General features: G+C 41.8%; 1 protein-coding gene across 8 annotated transcripts in view; it reads right to left on the minus strand.

Annotated features, from left to right (window-relative positions):
* The window catches only part of LOC308702493 (uncharacterized protein), a 67,428-nt gene that overhangs the window by 22,305 nt on the left and 19,430 nt on the right, over positions 1-25,693 (minus strand). For 3 of the 8 annotated variants that reach the window (XM_081385378.1, XM_081385377.1, XM_081385379.1), the window contains exons 2-4: positions 5,509-5,832; positions 3,692-3,814; positions 1,967-1,996 (exon numbers count right to left, since the gene is read on the minus strand). In XM_081385378.1, coding sequence (XP_081241504.1) covers positions 1,967-1,996; positions 3,692-3,814; positions 5,509-5,832 — 477 coding nt within the window. Of the gene's footprint in view, positions 1-1,966; positions 1,997-3,691; positions 3,815-5,508; positions 5,833-8,639; positions 8,735-8,808; positions 8,893-9,314; positions 9,532-9,888; positions 9,992-25,693 lie in introns of those variants that run through there. The other 5 variants (XM_081385384.1, XM_081385383.1, XM_081385381.1 and 2 more) reach the window with 5 other exon arrangements.

Here is a 25,693-nt window from a genome sequence, read left to right on the forward strand (position 1 = left end):
GAATTTTCTTTAGAACTTTGTTTCCAATCTCCTGTTATTTTAATGTCTATTCAAATTCCCCATGTTATTTTGATATTATGTAAACCTGTACCCTTAAATTCATCCTATCAGATGATCTACTCTATTCATTTTACTAACTTTAATCAAAGCACAAAAGACGGTGAATATCATCCAAAGTTTTTTACGTTCATTCCATCCTTTAAATAACTTCTTATTTGAATATATTTGTAAAATAGTTTTCTAGACGATACGTATTTTACCCCTACGCTCTCAAATGTCTCCATCTCATTGTATTCATACATTTGATAAAATCTTTTAAGAAATAAGAATCCCAGGAGTGCACTCATTTTAATAGTTTACTTGGCTGTTTAGGTATGATATCTTCCTCTTTCACATCAGTGGCTATAAACAGGGAAATTAGAAGATTTTAAGTGAGTTTAAAGATGAATGTTTGGTTCACCACAAGTGTTTTTAATAATAAAGAATTTACAGTAACATATTATGTGTTAACATTAGAATTCATTAATGTGAACTAACAATAAACAATACATGAAAACAATTTATGCATGTATATAGGCTATTGTTTAATGGTCATCATGTATACATTTTTTATATTAACTAATAGCAGTATTTTAAGGATATTTCCATCATACTGCTAATATTCCTTCATTAAGTGAATTTTGCCATAATTTACTTGACCTAATGTCATTCCAAACCTGTTTGAATTTCTTCTGTGGGACACAAAAGAAGATTAATAAAAATCTTTCCTTTGGAGTTCCAAAGAAAAAATAACAACAAACAGGATTAAAATGACATGAGGGCGAATCATTTTTATTTTGGGGTCAGCTATTCATTTAAAGGGGCAGTAAGGGATTTCTGAGAAATATCATTGATATTTGAAATCGACACCCAATCAAACACACCCTTCCCTTCAATGCTACCAAAATACTGTAACACAGGCAACGACTACAGCTTGAGCAAGTACGGTTTAATTAATCTGTTTTTCTCTTGGTTTATTTAAAATTTGCTAGGGGTTTTATTTATTTGTGGGGTTAATATGAAGGTGGGTGCCATTTATTTTGAATTTGACGTTTTTCTTCTGTTTATGTTAGTAAGGGAGTTCGCTTAATTTGTGTACTATTGTTTTATTTAGTTTTATTTTAACTATTTTGGTTGACAAGGAGTTAGACTGATTATTTTTGTTGCTTTGGCAATACCCCCTTCTGGATCTGATACCCCTCTTTTTCTTTTGCCGAATTTGTAAATAAAAGCTACTTTCTTTAATGAGATAATTATGTGGTTATTGTGAAACAATTCTGGGTCTGGATCTGGCAAAAATTCACTAAACTATTTGTTTGGGCGTTAAATTTAGTTTTCAACAGTATTCCTCAGAAATCGCTTGCTTAAAAAATGGCTTATTGCTTAAATATTGATAATTAATACTACTGATCAGATATGATGAGATAAACCAACTCACTTAGTATTAACCGGAAGTATCAAATCATAAAATAACACAAGTGCAGCGCCATCTTCATGGTTTCTGTGTTAAAGTCTGAAAGAATAAGCCAAATGAAGCCACACACAATGAACAGCCACAGCAGTTTAGGGTTTCATGTTAAACGTTTCTCAAACTTAGATTTAGTTCTGTGAGCTTCATAAGCAGTAGTACAAACATTACATGGATGTTAACATGCTCTGCCTCTAGAAACACAAACAGGCACAATCAAACAGTCTTAATGTAGGTGTGGTTAATTTTGCATTCTATAACAGAAATTCAGTAAATAGTAAATTAATATCATACAACTCAATATTTGGACAATCACGTTTCATTGATTATTGCACTAAACTAATCACAAACAGAACATGTGGTAAAAAGATGTAGAAATGCTGAATATGAAAACTACATTAGAACTCTACTGTCAGAAAATAATCAAATGTTTCTCGCTGTATCAGGTTTAATACTTACACGTTTCTGATATCTGTTTAGATAACACATCTTCTTGTCAGTCAGCACATAGAAACAGAGAAAATAGGAGATAATATTGAGCAGATGTCAATAACACTGGAGAACTGAGAAGATATGTTGTGATTTTTCATCTTATTTGTTCATCAACACAATTTTTGAACTCACTTGATAGCTTTATGTGCAGTTTAAGAGGTTATTTGCTTACAATATTCCACTTTGATGCAATGATTAATATTATTCTTCACACTCAATCTTTTGTTGTGATTCACTATAAAACATGTGACAACCAATGCAATTTACCATGAAAATTACTTATTTTCCTTTTTGACAGAAATGGTTTCTATCAACTATCGTTACTTTTTGGCAGTTTTTTTTTTTCTTGAACAATCCCTTTAAAGGGGTGGTTCAGGATTTTCAACATCGGCCCTCATTTTCAAGTGAGCCTGTTTGTCATTCATCAGTGGAGACAGTTTTCAAAAAAATTCATCCAGTCCTTACTTTTGGATAGTTCGCTGGTGCTAGGCTAGCGCGAGTCAACGGTAGATGTGTTAGCCTGCCATTAATAACGGTTTTACCCACTCCACAGTACACCAAAAGCAAATCAATTATAACGCCAGACTACCGATATAAATGTCTGTTGAGAGAATAATGTTAGAAATCAAACTACCCTTTCATCGCATTGCAATAGTTATACTTTGTTCCCTGTGTTTATTAGCACAGTCTACAGCAGCGGCGGAGTGATATTAAGTTACCAAGGCAACCAAGACTACTACTAGCTAGCTAGACGTCCCGACTGTAGTGCGCTTCTGTTCTGTGTTTACTTTTCGGCGCAGTACTAACCGGAGCAAAGTAAAATTCCGCCACTGCTGAGAAACTAGTTCCTGTAAATGTAATGCGATCATTGAGATGCAAGTGTAGTTTGAATTCTAACATTATTCTCTCAACAGACATTTACATCGATAGTCTGGCGTTATATAATTTATTTTCTTTTGGTGTACTGTGGAGTGGGTAAAACTGTTTTTAATGGCAGGCTCACGCATCTACCGTTGACTCACGCTAGCCTAGCACCAGCGAACTATCCAAAAGTAAGGACTGGATGAATTTTTTTGAAAACGGTCTCCACTGATGAATGACAAACAGGCTCACTTGAAAATGAGGTCCGATGTTGAAAATCCTGAACCACCCCTTTAAGTATGCATGAACAACTCAAACTAATGACCAGATAAGAGGTGATAGATTCACTGACTCACACGACATATATCAGTGTCATTTACACAACAACACTCTCAATATCATTTTCTTAGTTTTCAAATATGTTTGTGAGGCGCTAGGCAGTCCAGATCAAATCCAAAATAGCCAAAAAAGACAGCAGGATTATGATTTTAGGCCAACTTTTGCAATCAAAATCACAAGCAGAACTTGTGGTAAAAAATAAATAAAATGTAAAACATTTTCCAAAACAATTTTCCATATATATACTGTGTATATATATATATATATATATACACTGTATATATATATATATATATATATACTGTATATACTGTATATACATATATATATATATATATATATATATATATATATATATATATATATATATATGTATATATATATACATACATACATACATATATATACTGTATATATATATATATATATATATATATATATATATATATATATATATATATATATATGGAAAATTGTTATACTTATACTTACCCAATAAAGGTTTTAGAGAACAGATTATGCGGCGATAGTAAAAAACACCACCAGCTGCAGCAGCAAACACCAGCAGCAGAACAACAACTATTCCTGCTTTAGCACCTGAAGACAGACCTGGTTCTGTAATGATAAAGAGAGACCGTCAGAAACAAACACTCGAAATGTCAGCAGGACTATATAACCTGAGAGAAGATCTGGTAAGTAGATCTTTATGTTAATGATGGTTAATTAATTGCATGTAAACATTAAAATCAAATCAGTGATGGAGATTAAAGTTCATGTAGTCAGTATTTATCACAGATTTATATACAGGTGTCAGTAATTTAAGACCATTCAAGCTTGTGGCCCAAGCTCAGCTGTGATAATATTCAGAACACCATGAGAGTTCAAAAATTCTGTAACAATGTCAAACACATTTTATAATATTCGTTGGCTGCACTTGCAGTTTTATTCCGTTTCATCTGTGAAACAAAAACGTGAAAAAAATAATTCCTCCTTTTTCAAAGGGGTCATATAATGCCATTTTTGTACAAGCTAATATGATTCTTTAGGGTCTAAATTAAAAGTTTGTAATATACTTTAATTAAAAATTCTCATTAGTATTGTAAGAAAACACTAATTTCACCTGCTCAAAAACAGCTCTGTTTTCAGCATGCCATTTCAGTGCATGTGTCTTTAAATGATAATGAGCTTTGCTCACCCCGCCCCTCTGTTCTGTGCGTACACCGTTTCTAACACAATAACCACGCTTTGATCATTATAAACGTGGGATTATGAATTATATTGAGAACATCGTGCATAGAAAACATGCCGTAATGTAGCCTACCCGGAGTGTAAACCTTAGATGCATATCATCATGAATCGTGCAGCAAGGTTTGCAAATTTGCAATGATTAATATAAATATTAATTTAAATGTTAATAAAACATCACACTCACTTCTGGAGGTTCAGCAGGAACGTTGGTACCGATCCGTTTTTTCTCGTTTGTAAAGCCGTCTGGTGTGAAATGATTCACAAACAGGAAAGCTCAGAAGATCGTGGGGAATCCCCGTGAGGGAATCCCCGCGTCAATCCTTTGGGCATATATCCCTTCAAAAACAAAACTCAGCCACTGCTTCTTCAACGGCTCGGATTTAGGAACATCCAAATGACTGCTGTGTTCCTTATTACACCGAAGAACAATCGCAGACGCCATACCATTCTGCTCATAGACAGCGCTCCAGTGAGGGTATCAACAATGACGCGCGGACTATGATTGACAGCTCGCTTATGAGCGAGGGCGGGTCTGTGTTGAAACGCTGCAGCTGTCAATCACAATCGTGGGAGGGGCGTCCGACCGTGTGACGTCACAAAATGAAACTACACATTTCAGTACTACAATCAACTTGTAAAAGTGCATGTACCATTATATGACCCCTTTAACACTATGCAAGCTGCTGTGGCTATGATCATGGTGCATATATTTATTATAGTTATTGAGAAATAAATAAATAGTTTTAGTTTTATAAAAATTTAACTAAATAATATTTATGATTTTTTTTTATTCTAAAAACCTTCAATCAAATTTTTGATTGATGTGCAAGTCTGTAATTGTGTGTAAATTACTTGATCAAAGTGATTATTCAAATTATAAAATTCAATTATTTCAGGTAATTTGTTGGTTAAGCCCTGATCCTATTCATACTGCCATTTATTTTGGCATATGCATTAATTGTTTGTTTTAGATCTGTGAAAGGTATAGAGTATTTTACTGGTTCTGTAGAAATGCCTCTATTGAAAACAACTTATTCAAAAAATAATAAATGTGTCCTCACCAGAGACCGTAACACTGAATGTCATACGTAAGGTCCCAGAGTTATGGCTGATCTCTAGTTCATACAGTCCAGTGTCATTGATTCTCGTATTCTTGATGGTCAGAGATCGATTCTGATGATCCAGCTGCAGTCTGTCTTTGAATCTCTCAGTGAGATGGGGATATGAGATCTTATCTCCATTGAATTGAGCGATAGTGGAACCTTCAAACCTCCACAGTATATCATTAATTCCATGTATTTTAATAGGATCAGGGTTTAGAGTGACAGATTCTCCCTCCATCACTGACACTGTCTTCACTGCATCTGCATCAACACCAAACACTCCTGCAGAACAAACAGAAACATTTTCTCAGAGATTAAACTCATATAACACTGCTGCTGATATTAGTGAACAGATTTAACAGATCATTTAGTCTTGTCTTATAAACAATGAATTATTCAGCTGTAAACAGACAGTCTTCCTGACAAACTAATGAGAGAAAACACTCTTCATCTACAATCTACAGATGTGTTACATTTATTCATTCAGCTTTTACACAAAATTAAATAAAACCAATCAGTAAAAAAAGGTACTCCACAGCACAACTATTCATGCTGCATTGCATGCTGGGTACCTTCACATATGCACTGTAGAAATAAGAGTATGATATTGTATACAGTAATTTGTGTTACCCACAGTAAAACTAAGCTTTTTAAAGAACAATTGTGAAAATTATTTGTAAAAGTTATATATGATTACTTTGTGGTAATGCAATTAACATAATCGTGAAAACTAATGTATATCCTCTTGGGACCCAGGAATAGACTTTTGTCTACTGTAGTGGACTATATTTTTTAGCGAATTTCTCTCACATCATACATGTCACATGACACCAAATGTTTGGAGGTTTCACCCTGAAAACAACTTCTGCTTGGTCTTTAAAAATGCCTGACATTAATTTAGTGATCAAATCTAGCACTCTTATTGAAATATAACATATTGTAATTATAATTTAAATCTGACTACTTTTCTAATTGTTTTTAAACCAACATCTCAGGAAAACGTCTTGGGGTTTCAAATCAAAAAATGACTTTCTGTTACAGAACAGGGCATACGTGATTTCATACGTGTCCACTGTAGAGGACATCAGGACTTAAATCATGTTTATCAGGCATTTTGGGAGACACAAAAAGTAAATGTGGAAATAAATTATACCACTGAATATACCTATGAAATATTAGATATTATTATTAAAATGTTGCTAATTATTACACTTATTTTTTTCATTAAATGTTGCTCCAAGAACACATTAATGTGCAAATTAGATACAATGTATAGATGCTTTGCATTGAATGAGAATATTAATGTATGGCCATTTTACCCACATATTGCTTAAAGTAAAATGGTGTATCAATTAATTCCGTTAAATCTTTCATAACATATTGAGAATCATCTTTATACAAATTTTAGTTAAAATAAATCCTGAAACCAAAAAATTTATTGGTGATTGATAAAAAAAAAAAAAAAAAATCCCATTGTTTTTGCCTTTACATATAATTCCATGTCATTTTATTTTTAAAACAACGGAGTCCGCTACAGAGGACATACATAACGTATGAATAAAATGAAAACAAAATGAAACAAAAATGTTCTTTTTATTATTATTTTTGTTTTTTTACCATTTGTTTCTTGTGCTTTAAACAATGTGATGAGATGAAGAATAAATAAAAATTTCTGGGTCTCAATAGGGTATGACAGGTCAGAAATCCACAAAAGCTATGCATGATGGCTTGATTTGTTGTTGCCACCAGGGCTGGAACGAATACAAAACGAATGGGCCGCCGTTGTATGAGAGTAGTACCCTGGACCTTGTGTCAAAATGATTAATGACTTTGACCTTTGTGACAGGTTGAACTTCCTGTGACCTTTTATGATTGATGGGTTGTACTTCCCGAATGGGGTTATGGGATTAACCTATTGACCTCTCCCACGCATCGATCATGTTGTATGACAGGTGCTTAATCCCTTTTAAACCTAGTTAGTCCTAAATCATAGTTTTGAAGGATAGTTTTGACGGAACGGAAGGAAATAAAACAGATGTTGTTTTGCTGGAAGTTTTGCCGGATAGTTTTGACGGCTTCAAACAGCCGTTGTCATGTTATACGGATGTATGTGTGTGTGTGTGTTATGTAGGACATGTGTCAAAGGCGCTCCCTCCCACCCTTGCATTCCAGAGCATCGGGCACTGACATCTGAACATGTGCTGAAACAACTTCACATCCTTTTTAAAGTAAAATCTATACTGAAACCAATTCTTTCAGATGAATAAAAAAAATATAAAATAAAAAGTCTACTAAAACCAATTGTTTTAGTTTTAGAAAAAACTTACATAAACATTCCATTTATATAATATACATAATCTAAAGCAATTTAACTAAGGTTGAAAAACATTCTTTAAAAGCTTACTAAAACCAATAGTTTTAGTTTTAGATAAAAATTACATAAAACATTCTATCCTTTATATTCTATCCTTTATATCCTTTATATAATATAGAGGATACAAAACAAAGTTGAAAAAACATACCTGTAAAAGTGTATAATATAAAATAATTATTTTAGCTGAATAAAATTGTCTTACCTTATTTTAGAAAGTTGAAGTATACCATTGATGTCCACAAAAAATGCAATGTATGAATGGATTCAAAATGGTTTTACACAACTGAATTCACATAGTCATTCCTGAATGACCTCACACTCTCAAAACATAAGGAGCGCGCTTCTAATGTATGTGTTTCAAAAAGTAAAACACACGTGTGTGTGTGTGTGTGTGTGTGTGTGTGTGTGTGTGTGTCTATGCGCGCCCCCCTATTCCTGTGAGCTCTGACATCTGAAACACGGTGAAGTCTATATCAGACTAACAAGTTGAAAACATGCCTTTAAAAGTATAATATAAATATCTCATTGATCCAATTGTTTTAGCTGAATAAATAAATTCATCTTACATAAAAACATTCTGCTCTTTAAAAGTGTATAATATAAAATAAAATAATTTTACTGAGGTTGAAAAATATTCTGTTCTTTTTAAAATAATATAAAATAAAAAGCTTACTATAACCAATTATTTTAGCTGAATAAAATAAATTCATCTTACCTTATTTCAGAGAGAGAGAGTTGAAGAAGTGGCTCCTAACACATCATTGTCCATTGATGTCCACAAAAATAATTAAACTAAAGTTGAAAACATGCCTTTAAAAGTATATAAAATATAAATATCTTATTGATCCAATTGTTTTAGATAAAATAATATAAAATCATCTTACATGTTAGAGGTAAAGTATACCACGGATGTCCATAAAAATGCAATGTATGAAACGGAGTCGCAGGTCCCTCCTGCCTTCACATTCCTGAACAGTATATATAAACGGGGTCAGTTATTTCATATATGTCACATTCAGTTATTTCATATTCATATGTAAAACATTCTGTTCTTTTTAAAAGTATATAAATGTTAATAATATACAACAATATCTTACTAAAATAATTAAAGTTGAAAAAAGATTCTATCCTTTAAAAGTGTTTAAATGAAATCTTGCAAATTAAACTAAAGTTGAAAAACATACTTCTTTTAAAGCATTTAAAAAGCTTACTAAAACCAATTGTTTTAGTTTTAGATAAAAATTACATAAAACATTCTATCCTTTATATTCTATCATTTATATAATATAAATGATATAATCTAAAACAATTAAACTAAGGTTGAATCCTTTAAAAGTATATAATGAAATGCTTATACAATATATCTTACTAAAAATAAAAATCATCTTACATGTTAGAGAGAGTTAAAGTATGTCCTACCATGGATGTCCACAAAAATGCAATGTATGAATGGGTTCAAAATTGTTTTACACAACTGAATTCATCTAGTCATTCCTGAATGACCTCACACTGTCTCAAAACATAGCGCGTCTAATGTATGTGTGTCAAAAAGTAAAGGAGCCGTGCGCGTTTCTGTGTGTGCATGTGTTAAACATAAATCACAGAGTGGTTTTCTCTCACACCAGCGTCTCTGACTCAGAGGGTTGTATTCAGTGATGGGATGAGACATTTTGAATGCTGTGTTGGGGCTAAATTGATTTCAAAGTTTAAATGATACCTTTTTAAAAAATATTTGTTTCATAACATATAGATGTCCATACATCCTATGAATGAGATTGCAGTTGTAATAGAAAAGACTGTTTTTTTTCCTGACTCTGCTCCTTCGCATTCCTGAGCACGGTGAAAGTGATAATAATGTTTTAAATTTCACAAATATAAATATACAATAATATAAATATCTTACAAAAATATACTGAAATGCTTGTAAAAAGAATAAAATTCATCTTACATGTTTAGAAACTTACAACGCTTGAATTTACATGTTCAAGAAGGTCTTAAGAGACATAAATCACAGAGTGGTTCTCTCTCACACCAGCGTCTCTGACTCCTAGGGTTTATTCAGCGATCAGAATGAGACATTGTGTTAGGGCTAAATTTATTTCAAAGTTTAAATGATATCTTTATAAAATGTAAATGTAATGTATAAAAAAATTTATAAAAAAAAGTCTCTCAAACAGAGGCCCTCGCTCGTGTCTATGCTGCATTCTGACATCCCCTCCTTCCATTTCCAGAGGTAACAGTGACACTGTGAAGTGTATCTCACACTAACTAAAGTTAAAAAACATTCTGTTCTTTATAAGTATATAAAAAATATCTACTGAAACCAATTGTTTTAGTTTTAGATAAAAATTACATAAAACATTATATTCTTTATATTCTATCCTTTTATATAATTTATATAATATAAATTATATAATATAATATAATATAATATAATACAAAATAACAGAGTGGTTCTCTCTCTCTCATCTAAAAGCATAACCTTAAAAAGTTTGCATTAGATATTTTAAAATATTGATTAAATTAAATCTTTAAAGTTTCAATACATACTCATCTTCTATTTATCTTTTAGAAGACTTATATTATATAAATTATTTTTTGCTTAACGGTGACCTAAAGTATAATTGTTATTAAACAATGTCTGTTCAAAAACTGTACTTGGTCGTCTTAAATCTCATTTATATGAAAAAGATTCAACCCGCATTTTTTGTCCATGTGGGGGTTTCAACTTTTATGGTGGGGCTTTCCATAGCTAACCCGTACACCGAAACACGACCATCACAGAAAACGATACTCGGTTACTCACGTAACCTCGGTTCTCTCTAGAGAGGGAACGAGTATTGCGTAAGCTTGCTTACGCTGCGGGAAAGTCTTCTTTTCTCGAGATACTGAAGCCAAAAATTATCCTTAATTTCATTTTTTGTCAACGCAGTGCAGCTGCGGGCAGCTGAGCTAGAGCGGCATACTGCGCGCTCATTGGCTGCCGCGCGGCAACTGCTTAAGCCTACCAGTGAGCCTGGCGTGACGTCACGCCCAATGAGGGCGCGCGCGCCCTAGCGCGTCACAGCCCGCCAGAATGGGCGGCGTCAGAGCATATATAAGGAAGGCTCGTAGGCTATATTCTCTGTTTTCTGTCGAATGAAGCGACACGAGCTACAGGCTTCAAGCACGGCAGGGAACGCAATACTCGTTCCCTCTCTAGAGAGAACCGAGGTTACGTGAGTAACCGAGTATCGTTCTCTTACGAGAGGTTCTCTCGTATTGCGTAAGCTTGCTTACGCTGCGGGAACCCCTTGTCCACGCCGTGCGAGCCTAACAATCACATATGACTCTATGAAGAGCATAGAGGTGAAAAACAGGTGGCCAGCGGTGCGGGCCAACACATGTTCATAAGCACATCTAGGGAACGCAAGAGCGGCAAGGCCGGTCTATGTATACTGACCCTGAGCGTGCAGCTCAACAGACAAGCTAGTCAATAGTACAACCTGCGCATATGGGCAGGACATGAACACGACTAGACTGACAGAAGTTTTGCCTGCAGAGCGGGAACTTCCAGGTTATAAAACCTAACAAAAGTGGAGGGGGACGCCCAGCCCGCCGCCATACAAATGTCATGAATGGAAATCCCGCTGGACCATGCCCACGATGAGGCCATGCCTCTGGTGGAATGAGCCCGTATGCCCAACGGACATTGCAGGTCTTTTGACGCATATGCTGCCGCAATAGCGTCCACTATCCATCTGGATAGCGTCTGTTTCGAGGCGGCGCGACCCTTAGCGCGCCCTCCAAACGAAACGAAAAGCTGCTCTGAGAGCCTGAAGGCTGCAGAGCGCGTGACATAACACCTTAACGCCCTGACCGGGCAAAGGCGGTTGACACCCTCCTCACTGCCGGATGACGGCAGGGCCGATAGGGTAATGACTTGAGCCCTAAAGGGAGTACCTAACACTTTGGGGACATAGCCGTGCTTCGGTTTGAGAATGGCTAACGAGTCGTTAGGTCCAAACTCGAGGCACGACGCGCTGACAGACAGCGCATGCAAATCGCCCACTCGTTTGACTGAAGCCAGAGCTAGCAGAAAAACGGTTTTAAGCGTCAAGTATTTCAACTCCACAGAGTCCAAAGGCTCGAACGGATGCACTTTCAGGGACTCTAGGACCAGGGACAGGTCCCAAATAGGGACTGACGGGGGTCGGGGAGGGTTCATCCTCCTGGCCCCTCGCAGAAAACGGGTGATGAGTTCATCCCTGCCCAGTGAGCGACCGCGCGCCGAATCGGCGAACGCTGCTATGGCCGCGACGTAAACCTTGAGCGTGGAGGGGGACCTGCCCGCGTCCAACATCTCTTGGAGAAAGTTCAATACCTGTGGGACTCCACAGGACTGAGCATTAGAACCCATTTTCACACACCATTTGTTAAACACTGACCATTTAGACGCATAGAGCCGCCTCGTCGAGGGGGCTCTGGACTGCGTGATCGTGTTAATTACCCCTTCTGGCAGATCAACGAATATCCGTTGATTTCCCACGCATGCAGAGACCAGTGCTCTGGATGGGGATGCAGAATCGATCCTCGAGCTTGAGAGAGAAGATCTCTCCTCACCGGGATCGGCCATGGGGCTGTGTCTGTCAGCCTCATTAGCTCGGAAAACCATGGTTGGTTTTCCCAGCGCGGGGCTATGAGGAGCGCTGCGCAGTTCGTCTCCCTGATCCTCGCTAGCACTTGAGGCAGCATCGAGATCGGGGGGAACGCATACAGCGGAACGCTGGGCCATGTCTGGGCCAGCGCGTCCTCGTGTTTCGAGAAAAACCTCTGGCACTGAGCGTTCTCGCTTGCGGCGAAGAGGTCGATCTCCGCTTTGCCAAAGCGATGCCAAAGCGCTTGGACCGTCTGGCGGTGTAGAGACCATTCCCCTGGGGGAACGTTGTCCCTGGACAGTCTGTCCGGGCCGTCGTTGAAGCGACCGGGTACATGAGCTGCCCTTAGGGAGCGCAGCGGGCCCTGAGCCCAGGATAGGAGGCGCTCTGTGAGAGCGCGCAGGGCTCTGGATCTGATTCCGCCCTGGCGGTTCACGTAAGACACTACTGACATGTTGTCCGAGCGGACTAGCACATGGTGTCCCCGTAGGAGTGGTAGAAAGTGCTTCAGCGCTTTCTCGACCGCCAGCATCTCTAGACAGTTTATGTGAAGGCTTTTCTCCGTATTCGACCACCGGCCGCAAATCGGACTGCCCTCGTGAGTCGCTCCCCAACCCATGTTGGACGCATCTGTCGAGACCACTTTGCGGTGTGCGATGACCCCCATCGACACTCCCCGCTGAAACCATTCGGCCGCCAGCCAGGGCTGCAGGGCTGAAACGCAGCGCTGAGTCACTCTGACTGGTGCACGGCCCGAAATCCATGCTTTGCGGGACACTTCCGACTTTAGCCAGCACTGAAGCGGGCGCATTCGAAGTAAACCCAGCTGCAGGACCGCTGCGGCTGACGCCATATGGCCCAAAAGCCTCTGAAAGGTTTTTAGGGGAAAAACTTTTCCCACCTGAACGGAAGCGGCGAGGTGCCGAACACGGCGCGCGCGCTGTGTTGACAGTCTGGCCGTCATCGCCGCCGAATCCAGATCTATACCCAGGAAAGTGATAGACTGGCTGGGGGTTAGAGAGCTCTTGTCCCAGTTCACGGAAAGACCCAGGCTTTCCAAATGACCGAGAAGCGCTTTCTTGTGAGAAACTAGTTCCTCTGTTGACTGCGCTATAATGAGCCAATCGTCCAGATAGTTCAGAATTCGCATCCCTTTCGATCTCAGGGGTGCGAGGGCCGCGTCCATGCACTTCGTAAAAGTACGGGGTGCCAGGGACAAGCCGAACGGCAGGACGGTGTACTGATATGCCTGACCGTCGAAGGCGAATCTCAAGAATGGCCTGTGACGGGGAATAATCTGAATCTGAAAATACGCGTCTTTCAGATCGAGAGAGATGAACCAGTCCCCCGGGCGAATCTGCGCGAGGATTTGACCGGTCGTGAGCATTTTGAACGGTCGTTTCACGAGCGCTTTGTTCAAATATCTCAGATCTAGTATAGGTCTGAGCGCTCCGCCCTTCTTGGGTACGAGGAAATAGCGGCTGTATAAGCCTGCCTCGGCAGCCAGAGGGTGAACCCGTTCTATGGCACCTTTGTGCAGTAAATTCGCTATCTCTGTGTGAAGCAGATGGGCTGCATCTGCTTTCACTTGTGTCTCGACCCGGGCGCGAAAACGCGGGGGGCGGCGAGCGAATTGAAGCGAATAGCCCTTTATCACTGTGTTTAATACCCATTCCGACATTCCCGGAATAGCTTTCCATGCATTCGCACTCATAGCTAGGGGTCGGATAGCCTCCGGGTCCCGCCCGCCGCACAGCGCGGGACGGGGAGCCTGTGGCGGTATGTGCGCGAGTCGCGCAGTGACAGTGAGGGGAGACGGGGGCTCGCTGATAGCGGCAGCCGGCTGAATGACGCTGTGAGAGAGCGTTTTGAGCAACGGCTCGCGGCGCGGAAGCGGGGCGGGCTCGTGAGTGTGTACATGAGAGCGTGCGTGCTGTATAGCGGGCACAGGACTCTTTATTAACGCACAGCCGGCGGTGGAGCGCTTTCGTCCCCGAATGTGTGAGGCAGAGCGGGCACTGTGTAGGTGTGAGCACTGGGTTGTGGGCACGTGACCTACAGCTAACACTCGAGCGGCCGTAGCGCGCTTTATGTGAGTGCACTCTGTGGGGTACACAGGGGGGATTGTGCTTGTGTGTAGTGATGAGCACTGGGGTGTGGGCATGTTTACTACACTCATAGCACTGACGGCGTGAGCCGGATGACCAGATTTTACACTCTTTATTCGATTTATCTGGGTCGCCGTAAAAACGGCGTTTGTGTGCAGGCGAGAGAGTTGAGAAACTGGCTCGTTGGCTGCGGTGGACACTACTGCAGTAGCCTTTATCAAGGGGACTGGCAGAGGGATACAGGTTAGCTTCGACGGCGGTCCGGCCGCGGCGGGACTCAACCGTCTTTTCCTCCTTGCGAGTGCTAGGAGGATTTCGCAGGCTCGGTTTTCAGCGAAACTCTAGGCCGGGGACCCCGCGGGGGTGGCGGCCTGTGTTGGCTGGTGGAGCGGGACCTGGGTCGGCCGCGCTGACGCTGCTGCGATGCTGGAGGTCGGGAGAGGCGCCGCGTGGGGCTGCGTGCAGGAGGCTGAGTTTTAGAGCGGCCTGCAGCGGAGCTCGAGCGGCGGGGCAGGAAGAGGTTCATGGCCTGTGACGCCTTCTGAACTTCCGAGAAGCTGTCCACGAGGCCACTTACCGCGGGGCCGAAGAGGCCGGCGGGTGAGAGCGGGGCGTTGAGAAAAACGGACCGCTCTTGCTCTCCCATGTCGGCTAGCGTTAGCCAGAGGTGGCGCTCAATGACAGTCAGCGAAGCCATAGATCGTCCGATCGCTTGGGCTGCTGTTTTCGTCGTGCGAAGAGAGAGATCCGTCGCACTGCGCAGGTCGGTCAAAGCAGATTTATCAAGTTTTCCCTCGTCGAGCTGGCTGAGGAGGTCGGCTTGAAAAACTTGTAAAACCGCCATTGTGTGCAGGGCTGAGGCGGCTTGCCCAGCGGCGGAGAAAGCACGGCTGGCAAACGCCGAAGTAGTCCTGCAGGCCTTGGACGGGAGGGCAGTCTTTGAGCGCCATCTCGCGGATGGGGGGCAAAGATGCGCTGCAACCGCTGGTTCGACCGGTGGGATCCGGTCGTACCCTTTCTCCTTGGCTCCGTCTACGCGAGAGAGAGTAGATGAGGCCGGAGAACGGAGTCTGGCCGAAACTGGAGCGTCCCAGGATTTGGTAAGCTCCTCGTGAAGCTCCGGCAGAAAAGGCGCTGGCCTGGACACTGGAGCTCGTCGACTGGCGGGCAGGAAGCACCCGTCGAGTCTGTTGGGCGGAGTCACCGCTGGCGGGGACCATTCGAGGCCCAGGTGTTCGACTGCTGCCGTGAGGAGGCGGAGAAGCTCGGCGTCCACACTGGCGTGAGTCCTGCTGGACGCTCTGGTGGAGGAGGCGGAGCGGACAGAACCGGACCATTCCTCGCTGTCCGACGCCATTAGTGAGCACGTGTCCAGTAGCGCGTCATCATCCGCTTCATCCCCTGAGGCGACGGCATCGAGGGCGTGAGCCGTCGGCTGCGCGTCGGGAAGCGGGGGCGGAGAAGGAGAGAGCGAGGCTCGCGGGAGAGGCTCCGGCGAGGCCTTGGCTCGAGTCTCGGGCTCCGGTGGTCGCTGCGAGCGGCGTTTCTTCTTACGCGGCCCGAGGACAGTTGGAGCAGGTTCCGCGAAGAGGGCGAGTCGAGCCCGCAGGGTCGACATCGGCAGCTCTTCACAGAAAGCGCAGCCGCCCGTGGAAAGCGCGACGGCTGCGTGGTCCCGGCCCAGGCAGAGAGCGCAGAGAAGATGGCGGTCTCCGTCGCTGAGCGCGGAGCGGCATGAGCCGCACGTGGTGCGAGGCATTTGCAACAACGCCTCTGCTCTTTTAGAAAGTGCTGCGGAAGCAAGAACACACACAAAAGAGCTTGCAAAGGATATTCGCCGGATAGCTGAGCTGGCACGGCAGGCTGAAGGCGGCGAAGATCGTCCGGCTTCCTCAGGCTGACCTAAGCTGGCTCGTTAGCTGGGCCTTGAAGGACAACGGCGACGGCTTCCTCTCCGAGATCAGCGATGCGAGTGCTTCGCTGAAAAGACAGAAATCAGAGAATATAGCCTACGAGCCTTCCTTATATATGCTCTGACGCCGCCCATTCTGGCGGGCTGTGACGCGCTAGGGCGCGCGCGCCCTCATTGGGCGTGACGTCACGCCAGGCTCACTGGTAGGCTTAAGCAGTTGCCGCGCGGCAGCCAATGAGCGCGCAGTATGCCGCTCTAGCTCAGCTGCCCGCAGCTGCACTGCGTTGACAAAAAATGAAATTAAGGATAATTTTTGGCTTCAGTATCTCGAGAAAAGAAGACTTTCCCGCAGCGTAAGCAAGCTTACGCAATACGAGAGAACCTCTCGTAAGAGAACTACATTTTCAAAATGTAAACAAAGTTTTAGCTAAATAAAAACACCTTACATTTCCAGAGAGGCAAAGTAGTTCTTTATGCAATGATAAAAACGATTCAAAAAAGCAAATAGTTTAAGTTGTCATAAACAGAACAAAACAAAACAAAAAAATCCTTCAGTGATAAACTACAGTGTGAACTGAAGCTTCAGGATATAGGGCGACAGACCAGATGAGTCTCTCGGGGGACAATGTCGCAGTAAATCCAGTCTGGGTTTCAAAGCATACTACATCCAGAGTTTACACTAATTTCATTTAAAAGCATAACCTTAAAAGTTTAAATCAAATCTTTAAAATCATATCTTCTTAGAAGATTTATGTATTATTGTTACTAAGCAGCGTCTGTCCAAAAACTTTAGATTGTTGAAAAACTGTACTTGGGCGTGTTAGATCTTTTGTCCATACAACATGAAACAAAGTTTGTCACAATGTTTTGCTGCTGCGTTGTTTTTAAGAAATCCGAGGACTTTACATTGCTCTTATTTAGACAAAGTTGTATCATTTGGAAAATCAAAGTAAAAATGACACATCGTCTTAATTCAAAGTATAAGTATAAGACCGTGTAAGATCATTTTTACTTGTATCTTCCGAACTAGGGTGAAACCCTTTACTGAGAATATACCACGGACATCTACTAAAAATATATGTAGAAGTTTCAAACATTTGTTGATGGTGGCCGTATGAACAGACTTTGGGGAGAGCTATAGCAGCAAGCATGCCCTTTGACCTCCTCGATTTTGGAGGCTTTTTTGTTAAAGATTTCTCCCATCTACTCGTTTTTTTTTTTTTTTCAAATGCGCGTTGCAACTGCGGTAGCCGTTATGCGTCAATAATCTATGACAACGTGTCTTCCGATAGCGCTTCATCGAGTTTAATTGTACATGATCTACTGTTATGATGTACTTGTTACATGTTCTACCGTTCTATATAATGATTTACACAACCAAGCAATAGACCGTACCTTTGACTTACCCGTCGAGAAGAAAGTAGCTGTCTACTGCGTCCCTCTTTCCACCTGGGAAAAGCTATCCCGATATTTATTTACATTCCGATCAATTCAATTTTAGCTTTTTGGCTTTTTTGGGGATTTTTGCCCCGTGCAGTGCAGCCTTTCAAATGTGGCGGGGGCAGTATCAACGCCTCCCATATGGTCTAGCGGTTAGGATTCCTGCTTTTCATCCAGGCTGTCCAGGCTGCTACCCAATAGTCGAATAATCATCAATAATCATTTTTAGTAATTCATAGTCTTAGAGGCCTACACGAACTGCAGAAACAAGCAGTTTCTTGAAGATTCAGTACCGAATCATTTTCACAAATACAATTATATTGAATTCAGAAAATTTCACTATGGAATACTTTATCTATCATAATTTCAATTTAGTACGTCATCATTTCAACTTTTCATCTCATTATCATGACGCATAGTCATAATTTCAACTTTTTAAGTCATCATTTCGACTTTTTGTCAATTACGCCTTTTTAATGTAATACTTAAAACGGTTTTAAGTCATAATTTGGTGGCTGACTATAATAGAGTTGATGATGAAACGTGCTAGTGCTTTTTGTCCCTCTCTGCTCTTTTTCAAGATGGCGGAACGACACGGAAGCCTCCTTGGACTTACCCGCCCCATGTAAATAAAGATAAGAAATGATCTTTCTTAAAATCAGATTATTGGCAGAGATCATTTTACACCCATGAGGACATATTTATGAATAAAGACAATGATTTTAGCTAATAAAATACCATTTTTCAGCCGAGCGAATCTAGGCCTTCAGAAGTCAGGGGTCAACGGTTTAGGCCCGTTGGCGAAAACACTGCATGTGTAAGGTAGTTATCCAGATTTTCACCCAAAATCAAATACTGTATGACACTTTTCAAAGTTAGAATAACCTGTTGTGTTCTGACACAAGGCCATTAACCGGTTCTTTTTGTTTTATAAATGTACTTTGCTTATTTCTAAATATCAACCTGATAAATATGAATACGATTAAACAAGATCATTTTTAAGAAAAATACAACTAAACCATGATAATGTTTAGTTTAGATGTTGATGATTAAGTTTAAGGCGTAGTGCAACCAGATTTCTCTAACATCTCACTCACGACGAACAACGTCGTAAATAAACATTTTCAAACTGTAATTTTATTTTATTGATTATGGTGATTTAAAGTTCCCTTTCGTGGTGACTCCGAGTTACGTCGGATGACGACGATTGGGGTTTCGCTTAGAAAGCCTCTCACCTTTGAGTATATAAAATGAGCCAATGCCAATGAAATGCCATGGGTCTGCGGAATTTGCATAGCGTATCTCCGCCCACCGCAGGGGGTATATAAGGAAGTACGCTGCAATATGCAGATATGTTTTCGCTTCGGAGCCAAGTTCAGTACTTCACTCCACAAGCCTTTTGAGTGTCATCTCAAATCTCTTCGAGACGAGCGGCTCTTCAGTGTGTTTGTGTGACGGCGCTTTCCAGCGAGATCGCATTTCCTGCTGCTGATTTGTGCAGTAATCTGCCGACAGTGAGTGTGTTTCTCCCTGGGCGCTTCAGCACTCTGCTGAGCTTTTCCACTCTCTAAAAGAGCTGCACGCGGCACGTCTTTTTCAAGACGGTTCGCCCGTGTATTTTCTGGATGTGTGTGCGGTCATCTGAGTCATGTTTTCATTGCGGGAACATGACCATCGCGATGTTTATAGATCAAGACTCAATGATCTCCATGTGAGTAGAGTCCCCTCTGCCACACCCCAATTTATCTCTTCCTCGAGAAGGGATACTTTGGCTGGTGGCCAGGGTGATCTGAGGGTTTGGTGTGGCACAACAACCGACGAGTCAATTCCTCGGGCCACACCCCCCTCCACATCGCAGACCATGCACTCACAGCATCACAAGGCGGGCTTGATTCCTCTGGAAATGAAGTTTCGACTGCGTTGCCTCCCACGGGAGTGCCATCGTTGCCGGGACCGATCCAGATCTGTCAGCCATGCTTTCCCGGGCAGCTGAAAGCATCGGCTGGAGTGGCCCCGCCCTCCCCCCGAGCGCTGTAAGCTTCTCCCGGACGTGCATGACGCCTGCGCTGCGCGAGACTCCACGTGACTTTCGCGGCTCGCGGGTGTCCTCCGCCTTCGCTGCTTTCGATCGCACGGCGATCATGGTCTGTATGTTCCCTGTCACTATCGTGGCACGGTCATGCAGTACTGTGTGTCGCCTGCGCCTTCGATGCAGTGCTGTCCCGGGAGTTCTGTCGAACCGGCCGCAGTGGAACGCTAGTCCTTCCCTGGCCAACCCTGGCAGAACGCGGAAAATTTTAACCACGCCCCTATGCTGGGACGCTATGCCTCCCATGCCCGGCCTGGTTGTCACTGGCGCACAGCTGGCCGCGGGGCCTACGCAAGTATGCGTTTCCCCCAGTGAGCCCTCTTGCGCAGACCTTGCGCAAGATCAGGGAGGACGAGGAGCAGGTCATTTTGGTTGCCCCGTATTGGCACAACTGGACCTGGTTCTCCGAACTAGGACTCCTCGCGACAGCACCTCTCCGGCCAATTCCCCTGAGGAAGGACCTCCTTTCTCAGGGACGGGGCACCCTTTGGCACCCTCGCCCCGATCTTTGGAACCTCCACGTGTGGCTCCTGAACGGGACGAGGCAGGTTTGAGTACCCTACCACCAGCGGTGGTGGCTACTAGGGGTGGGCGATATGGCAAAAATATCATATCACGTTTTTTTTCAGGAAAATCACGATTAACGATTTTATCACGATTCTTTTTATGTTGGTTTTACTATTTTGTGACTGAGCATTACAGCCAAACTAATGTCCATATTTTAAAAACAAAGCCTTAGGTAAAAAAATAAAAAAATGGCAGACAGGGGCAAAGATAAAAATGTCATTATTTTCTTTGTTATTATATATTAAGATTAAAGATACACATTACATATACACAACTTAATATACAAATTAAATAGGCAAAATAGTGCTTTATGTTTTCAGCTACAGTAGGTGTATTTAACAGTAGCATTGAAGTAATTAAATGAACAAATATGAAAATAAAACAAAACAGACTTCACTGTATAAATTATACATTGATACGTATTAAAGCTACTATTAAAGTTATCAGTCAAGAGCAGTGAGTGATTTTCTCTTTGCATTCTTTTTTATTAACATTAAAGGGATAGTTCTCCTAAAAATTCAAATTATCATAATTTACTCTCTCAAGTTGTTTTAAACTCGAATAAGTTTCTTTCTTCTCTTGAAAATAAAATTTATTTGGAAGAATGTGGGTAACCAAACAGTTGATTGTACCCCGGTGACTACCATATATATTTTTCTCCTATGGAAGTCAATGGGGAGCAGCTACAGTTTGGATAGCCACATTCTTCAAAATATTAATATTAGAAAAATATTAGAAATATTAGAAGGAAATTAATACAGGTTTGGAACAACATTAGAGTGTGTAAATTATGATAGATTTTTAATTGAACTATCCTTTAAGGACAAGCGACAGCGTGTTTACTATACTGTCTCTTTAAGAGCTGCGCGCGACGCGTCTAATATACACGCATTTGACAAGCAGTTTTTCTCTCAATTTTCTCAAGTTTGCTTTCACTTTAGACATAACCAACTTTATGTAAACCTTGTGTGTATTTAACAGTATAAGCACAATAAGACTCGAAAGTTAACTTAACCAAGTTCCAGTATCCAGGCGCTGGTAGACAGGCTTTTAGTGCATGTGAGCTTCACATGTACGCGCTGAGAAACGCATACGTTAGAACAGCGCATCGGCACGCAAATTAAATGTTTAACCGACAAGGCATTAAAGCACATGCAAATTATGAACTTTTGTGAACTGCAGTCTCCTGTTCCGCTGCGTTATCGTTTTATGTGAATATACGTCACGTTGTTCAGTATGTTCGGGACAGAGGCGCCAGAACAGATATAATGCACGATTCTACGATATTTCTTCAAAAGCAGATCGTGGAGACATTTTAATCGTCCACGATCAAAAATCGTCATATCGCACACCCCTAGTGGCTACCATCACTTCCGCTAGAGCATCGTCCACGAGACATGCCTATGCGTTGAAGTGGAACCTCTTCGTCAACTGGTGTTCTTCTAAACATCAAGAACCCACGAATTGCCCCATCAGTGTCGTGCTTTCCTTCCTGCAAGAAGGGTTGGAGCGAAGGCTGTCTCCCTCCACCCTGAAAGTGTATGTTGCCGCCATTGCCGAACATCACGAAGCAGTTGATGGTAAGTCTCTGGGGAAGCACGACCTGATCGTCAGGTTCCTGAGGGGAGTGAGAATCCTCCTCGTCCTCCCCTCGTACCCTCTTGGGACCTCCAGCGGTTCTAACTGCCCTGCAGAGTGCTATATTTGAGCCTTTGCAATCAGCAGAGCTTAAGTTCCTGTCTATGAGGACAGCGCTCCTGGTTGCATTGGCCTCCATCAAGAGGGTAGGGGACCTGCAGGCATTTTCGGTTGACGAAGCGTGCCTGGAATTCGGGCCGGCTAACTCTCACGTGATCCTGAGACCCCGGCTTGGATACGTGCCCAAGGTTCCTACCACACCCTTTCGAGACCAGGTAGTGAACCTGCAAGTGCTGCCCTTGGAGGAGGCAAACCCAGCCTTGGCACTGCTCTGTCCAGTACGCGCCCTTCGTGCTTACGTAGACAGAACGCGGTGTTTCAGGACCTCAGACCAGCTCTTTGTCTGTTATGGTGGGAAGCTGAAGGGAAAGGCTCTCTCAAAGCAAAGGTTATCTCACTGGATAGTGGATACCATTGCTTTGGCATACCAGCAGCAAGGTCATCTATGCCCCCTTGGTGTGAAAGCCCACTCCACTCGTAGTGTGGCTTCCTCTTGGGCTCTAGCGCATGGCACCTTGCTAACAGACATTTGTAGAGCTGCAGGCTGGGCGACACCCAACACATTCGCGAGATTCTATAATCTCCGAGTAGAGCCAGTTTCTTCTCATGTACTCGCTTCAACCAGCCGGTACTAGATTCTGCTCAGGTGTCTTCGCTTGCTCGCCATTCCTCTCCACGGACGGGATACGTGCAATCATCTTCTCAGGTCAGTCTGATAAGCTCTGAGTTCCTCCAGCACTGGTTACGTCAACGCCTGAGTTATGCCAATCTGCCATAACACAGCTTTTGCGCTTGACTAGGTGCCTCCATGTGCATGGTCCCCCCTTTGGGCGACCCCCACATGTGTATTCCACTGTAAGTCTCTTTTGAGCGTGTGTCTTTCCCTTGGCAAGCCACCTTGCCACCCCTGGGGTTTAAATATTACACCTGCGGCTGGACACCTCAGTGATACCACATATGCATCCCTCTGGGTCATATGTGTCTCTCAAGTCCCCCCCTTAATGGTTGGGCATAATTGCATATTTCTCCTGAGATATGCTTCCCAATGTACCTTGGTATTCCTGTGTTAAGTAGGACTCCTTCGTTCGTGCTAGTCTCACAACAGGGAGCTCAGACTTACGCAGGGCACTGGATGACAGCCGAGGTGGCGTGATTAGACTGGAACCCCAATCGTCGTCATCCGACGTAACTCGGAGTCACCACGAAAGGGAACTTTAAATCACCATAATCAATAAAATAAAATTACAGTTTGAAAATGTTTATTTACGACGTTGTTCGTCGTGAGTGAGATGTTAGAGAAATCTGGTTGCACTACGCCTTAAACTTAATCATCAACATCTAAACTAAACATTATCATGGTTTAGTTGTATTTTTCTTAAAAATGATCTTGTTTAATCGTATTCATATTTATCAGGTTGATATTTAGAAATAAGCAAAGTACATTTATAAAACAAAAAGAACCGGTTAATGGCCTTGTGTCAGAACACAACAGGTTATTCTAACTTTGAAAAGTGTCATACAGTATTTGATTTTGGGTGAAAATCTGGATAACTACCTTACACATGCAGTGTTTTCGCCAACGGGCCTAAACCGTTGACCCCTGACTTCTGAAGGCCTAGATTCGCTCGGCTGAAAAATGGTATTTTATTAGCTAAAATCATTGTCTTTATTCATAAATATGTCCTCATGGGTGTAAAATGATCTCTGCCAATAATCTGATTTTAAGAAAGATCATTTCTTATCTTTATTTACATGGGGCGGGTAAGTCCAAGGAGGCTTCCGTGTCGTTCCGCCATCTTGAAAAAGAGCAGAGAGGGACAAAAAGCACTAGCACGTTTCATCATCAACTCTATTATAGTCAGCCACCAAATTATGACTTAAAACCGTTTTAAGTATTACATTAAAAAGGCGTAATTGACAAAAAGTCGAAATGATGACTTAAAAAGTTGAAATTATGACTATGCGTCATGATAATGAGATGAAAAGTTGAAATGATGACGTACTAAATTGAAATTATGATAGATAAAGTATTCCATAGTGAAATTTTCTGAATTCAATATAATTGTATTTGTGAAAATGATTCGGTACTGAATCTTCAAGAAACTGCTTGTTTCTGCAGTTCGTGTAGGCCTCTAAGACTATGAATTACTAAAAATGATTATTGATGATTATTCGACTATTGGGTAGCAGCCTGGACAGCCTGGATGAAAAGCAGGAATCCTAACCGCTAGACCATATGGGAGGCGTTGATACTGCCCCCGCCACATTTGAAAGGCTGCACTGCACGGGGCAAAAATCCCCAAAAAAGCCAAAAAGCTAAAATTGAATTGATCGGAATGTAAATAAATATCGGGATAGCTTTTCCCAGGTGGAAAGAGGGACGCAGTAGACAGCTACTTTCTTCTCGACGGGTAAGTCAAAGGTACGGTCTATTGCTTGGTTGTGTAAATCATTATATAGAACGGTAGAACATGTAACAAGTACATCATAACAGTAGATCATGTACAATTAAACTCGATGAAGCGCTATCGGAAGACACGTTGTCATAGATTATTGACGCATAACGGCTACCGCAGTTGCAACGCGCATTTGAAAAAAAAAAAAAAACGAGTAGATGGGAGAAATCTTTAACAAAAAAGCCTCCAAAATCGAGGAGGTCAAAGGGCATGCTTGCTGCTATAGCTCTCCCCAAAGTCTGTTCATACGGCCACCATCAACAAATGTTTGAAACTTCTACATATATTTTTAGTAGATGTCCGTGGTATATTCTCAGTAAAGGGTTTCACCCTAGTTCGGAAGATACAAGTAAAAATGATCTTACACGGTCTTATACTTATACTTTGAATTAAGACGATGTGTCATTTTTACTTTGATTTTCCAAATGATACAACTTTGTCTAAATAAGAGCAATGTAAAGTCCTCGGATTTCTTAAAAACAACGCAGCAGCAAAACATTGTGACAAACTTTGTTTCATGTTGTATGGACAAAAGATCTAACACGCCCAAGTACAGTTTTTCAACAATCTAAAGTTTTTGGACAGACGCTGCTTAGTAACAATAATACATAAATCTTCTAAGAAGATATGATTTTAAAGATTTGATTTAAACTTTTAAGGTTATGCTTTTAAATGAAATTAGTGTAAACTCTGGATGTAGTATGCTTTGAAACCCAGACTGGATTTACTGCGACATTGTCCCCCGAGAGACTCATCTGGTCTGTCGCCCTATATCCTGAAGCTTCAGTTCACACTGTAGTTTATCACTGAAGGATTTTTTTGTTTTGTTTTGTTCTGTTTATGACAACTTAAACTATTTGCT

The sequence above is a fragment of the Scardinius erythrophthalmus genome (assembly GCF_964197995.2).
Source record: "Scardinius erythrophthalmus genome assembly, chromosome: 14".
NCBI classification, from domain to species: domain Eukaryota; kingdom Metazoa; phylum Chordata; class Actinopteri; order Cypriniformes; family Leuciscidae; genus Scardinius; species Scardinius erythrophthalmus.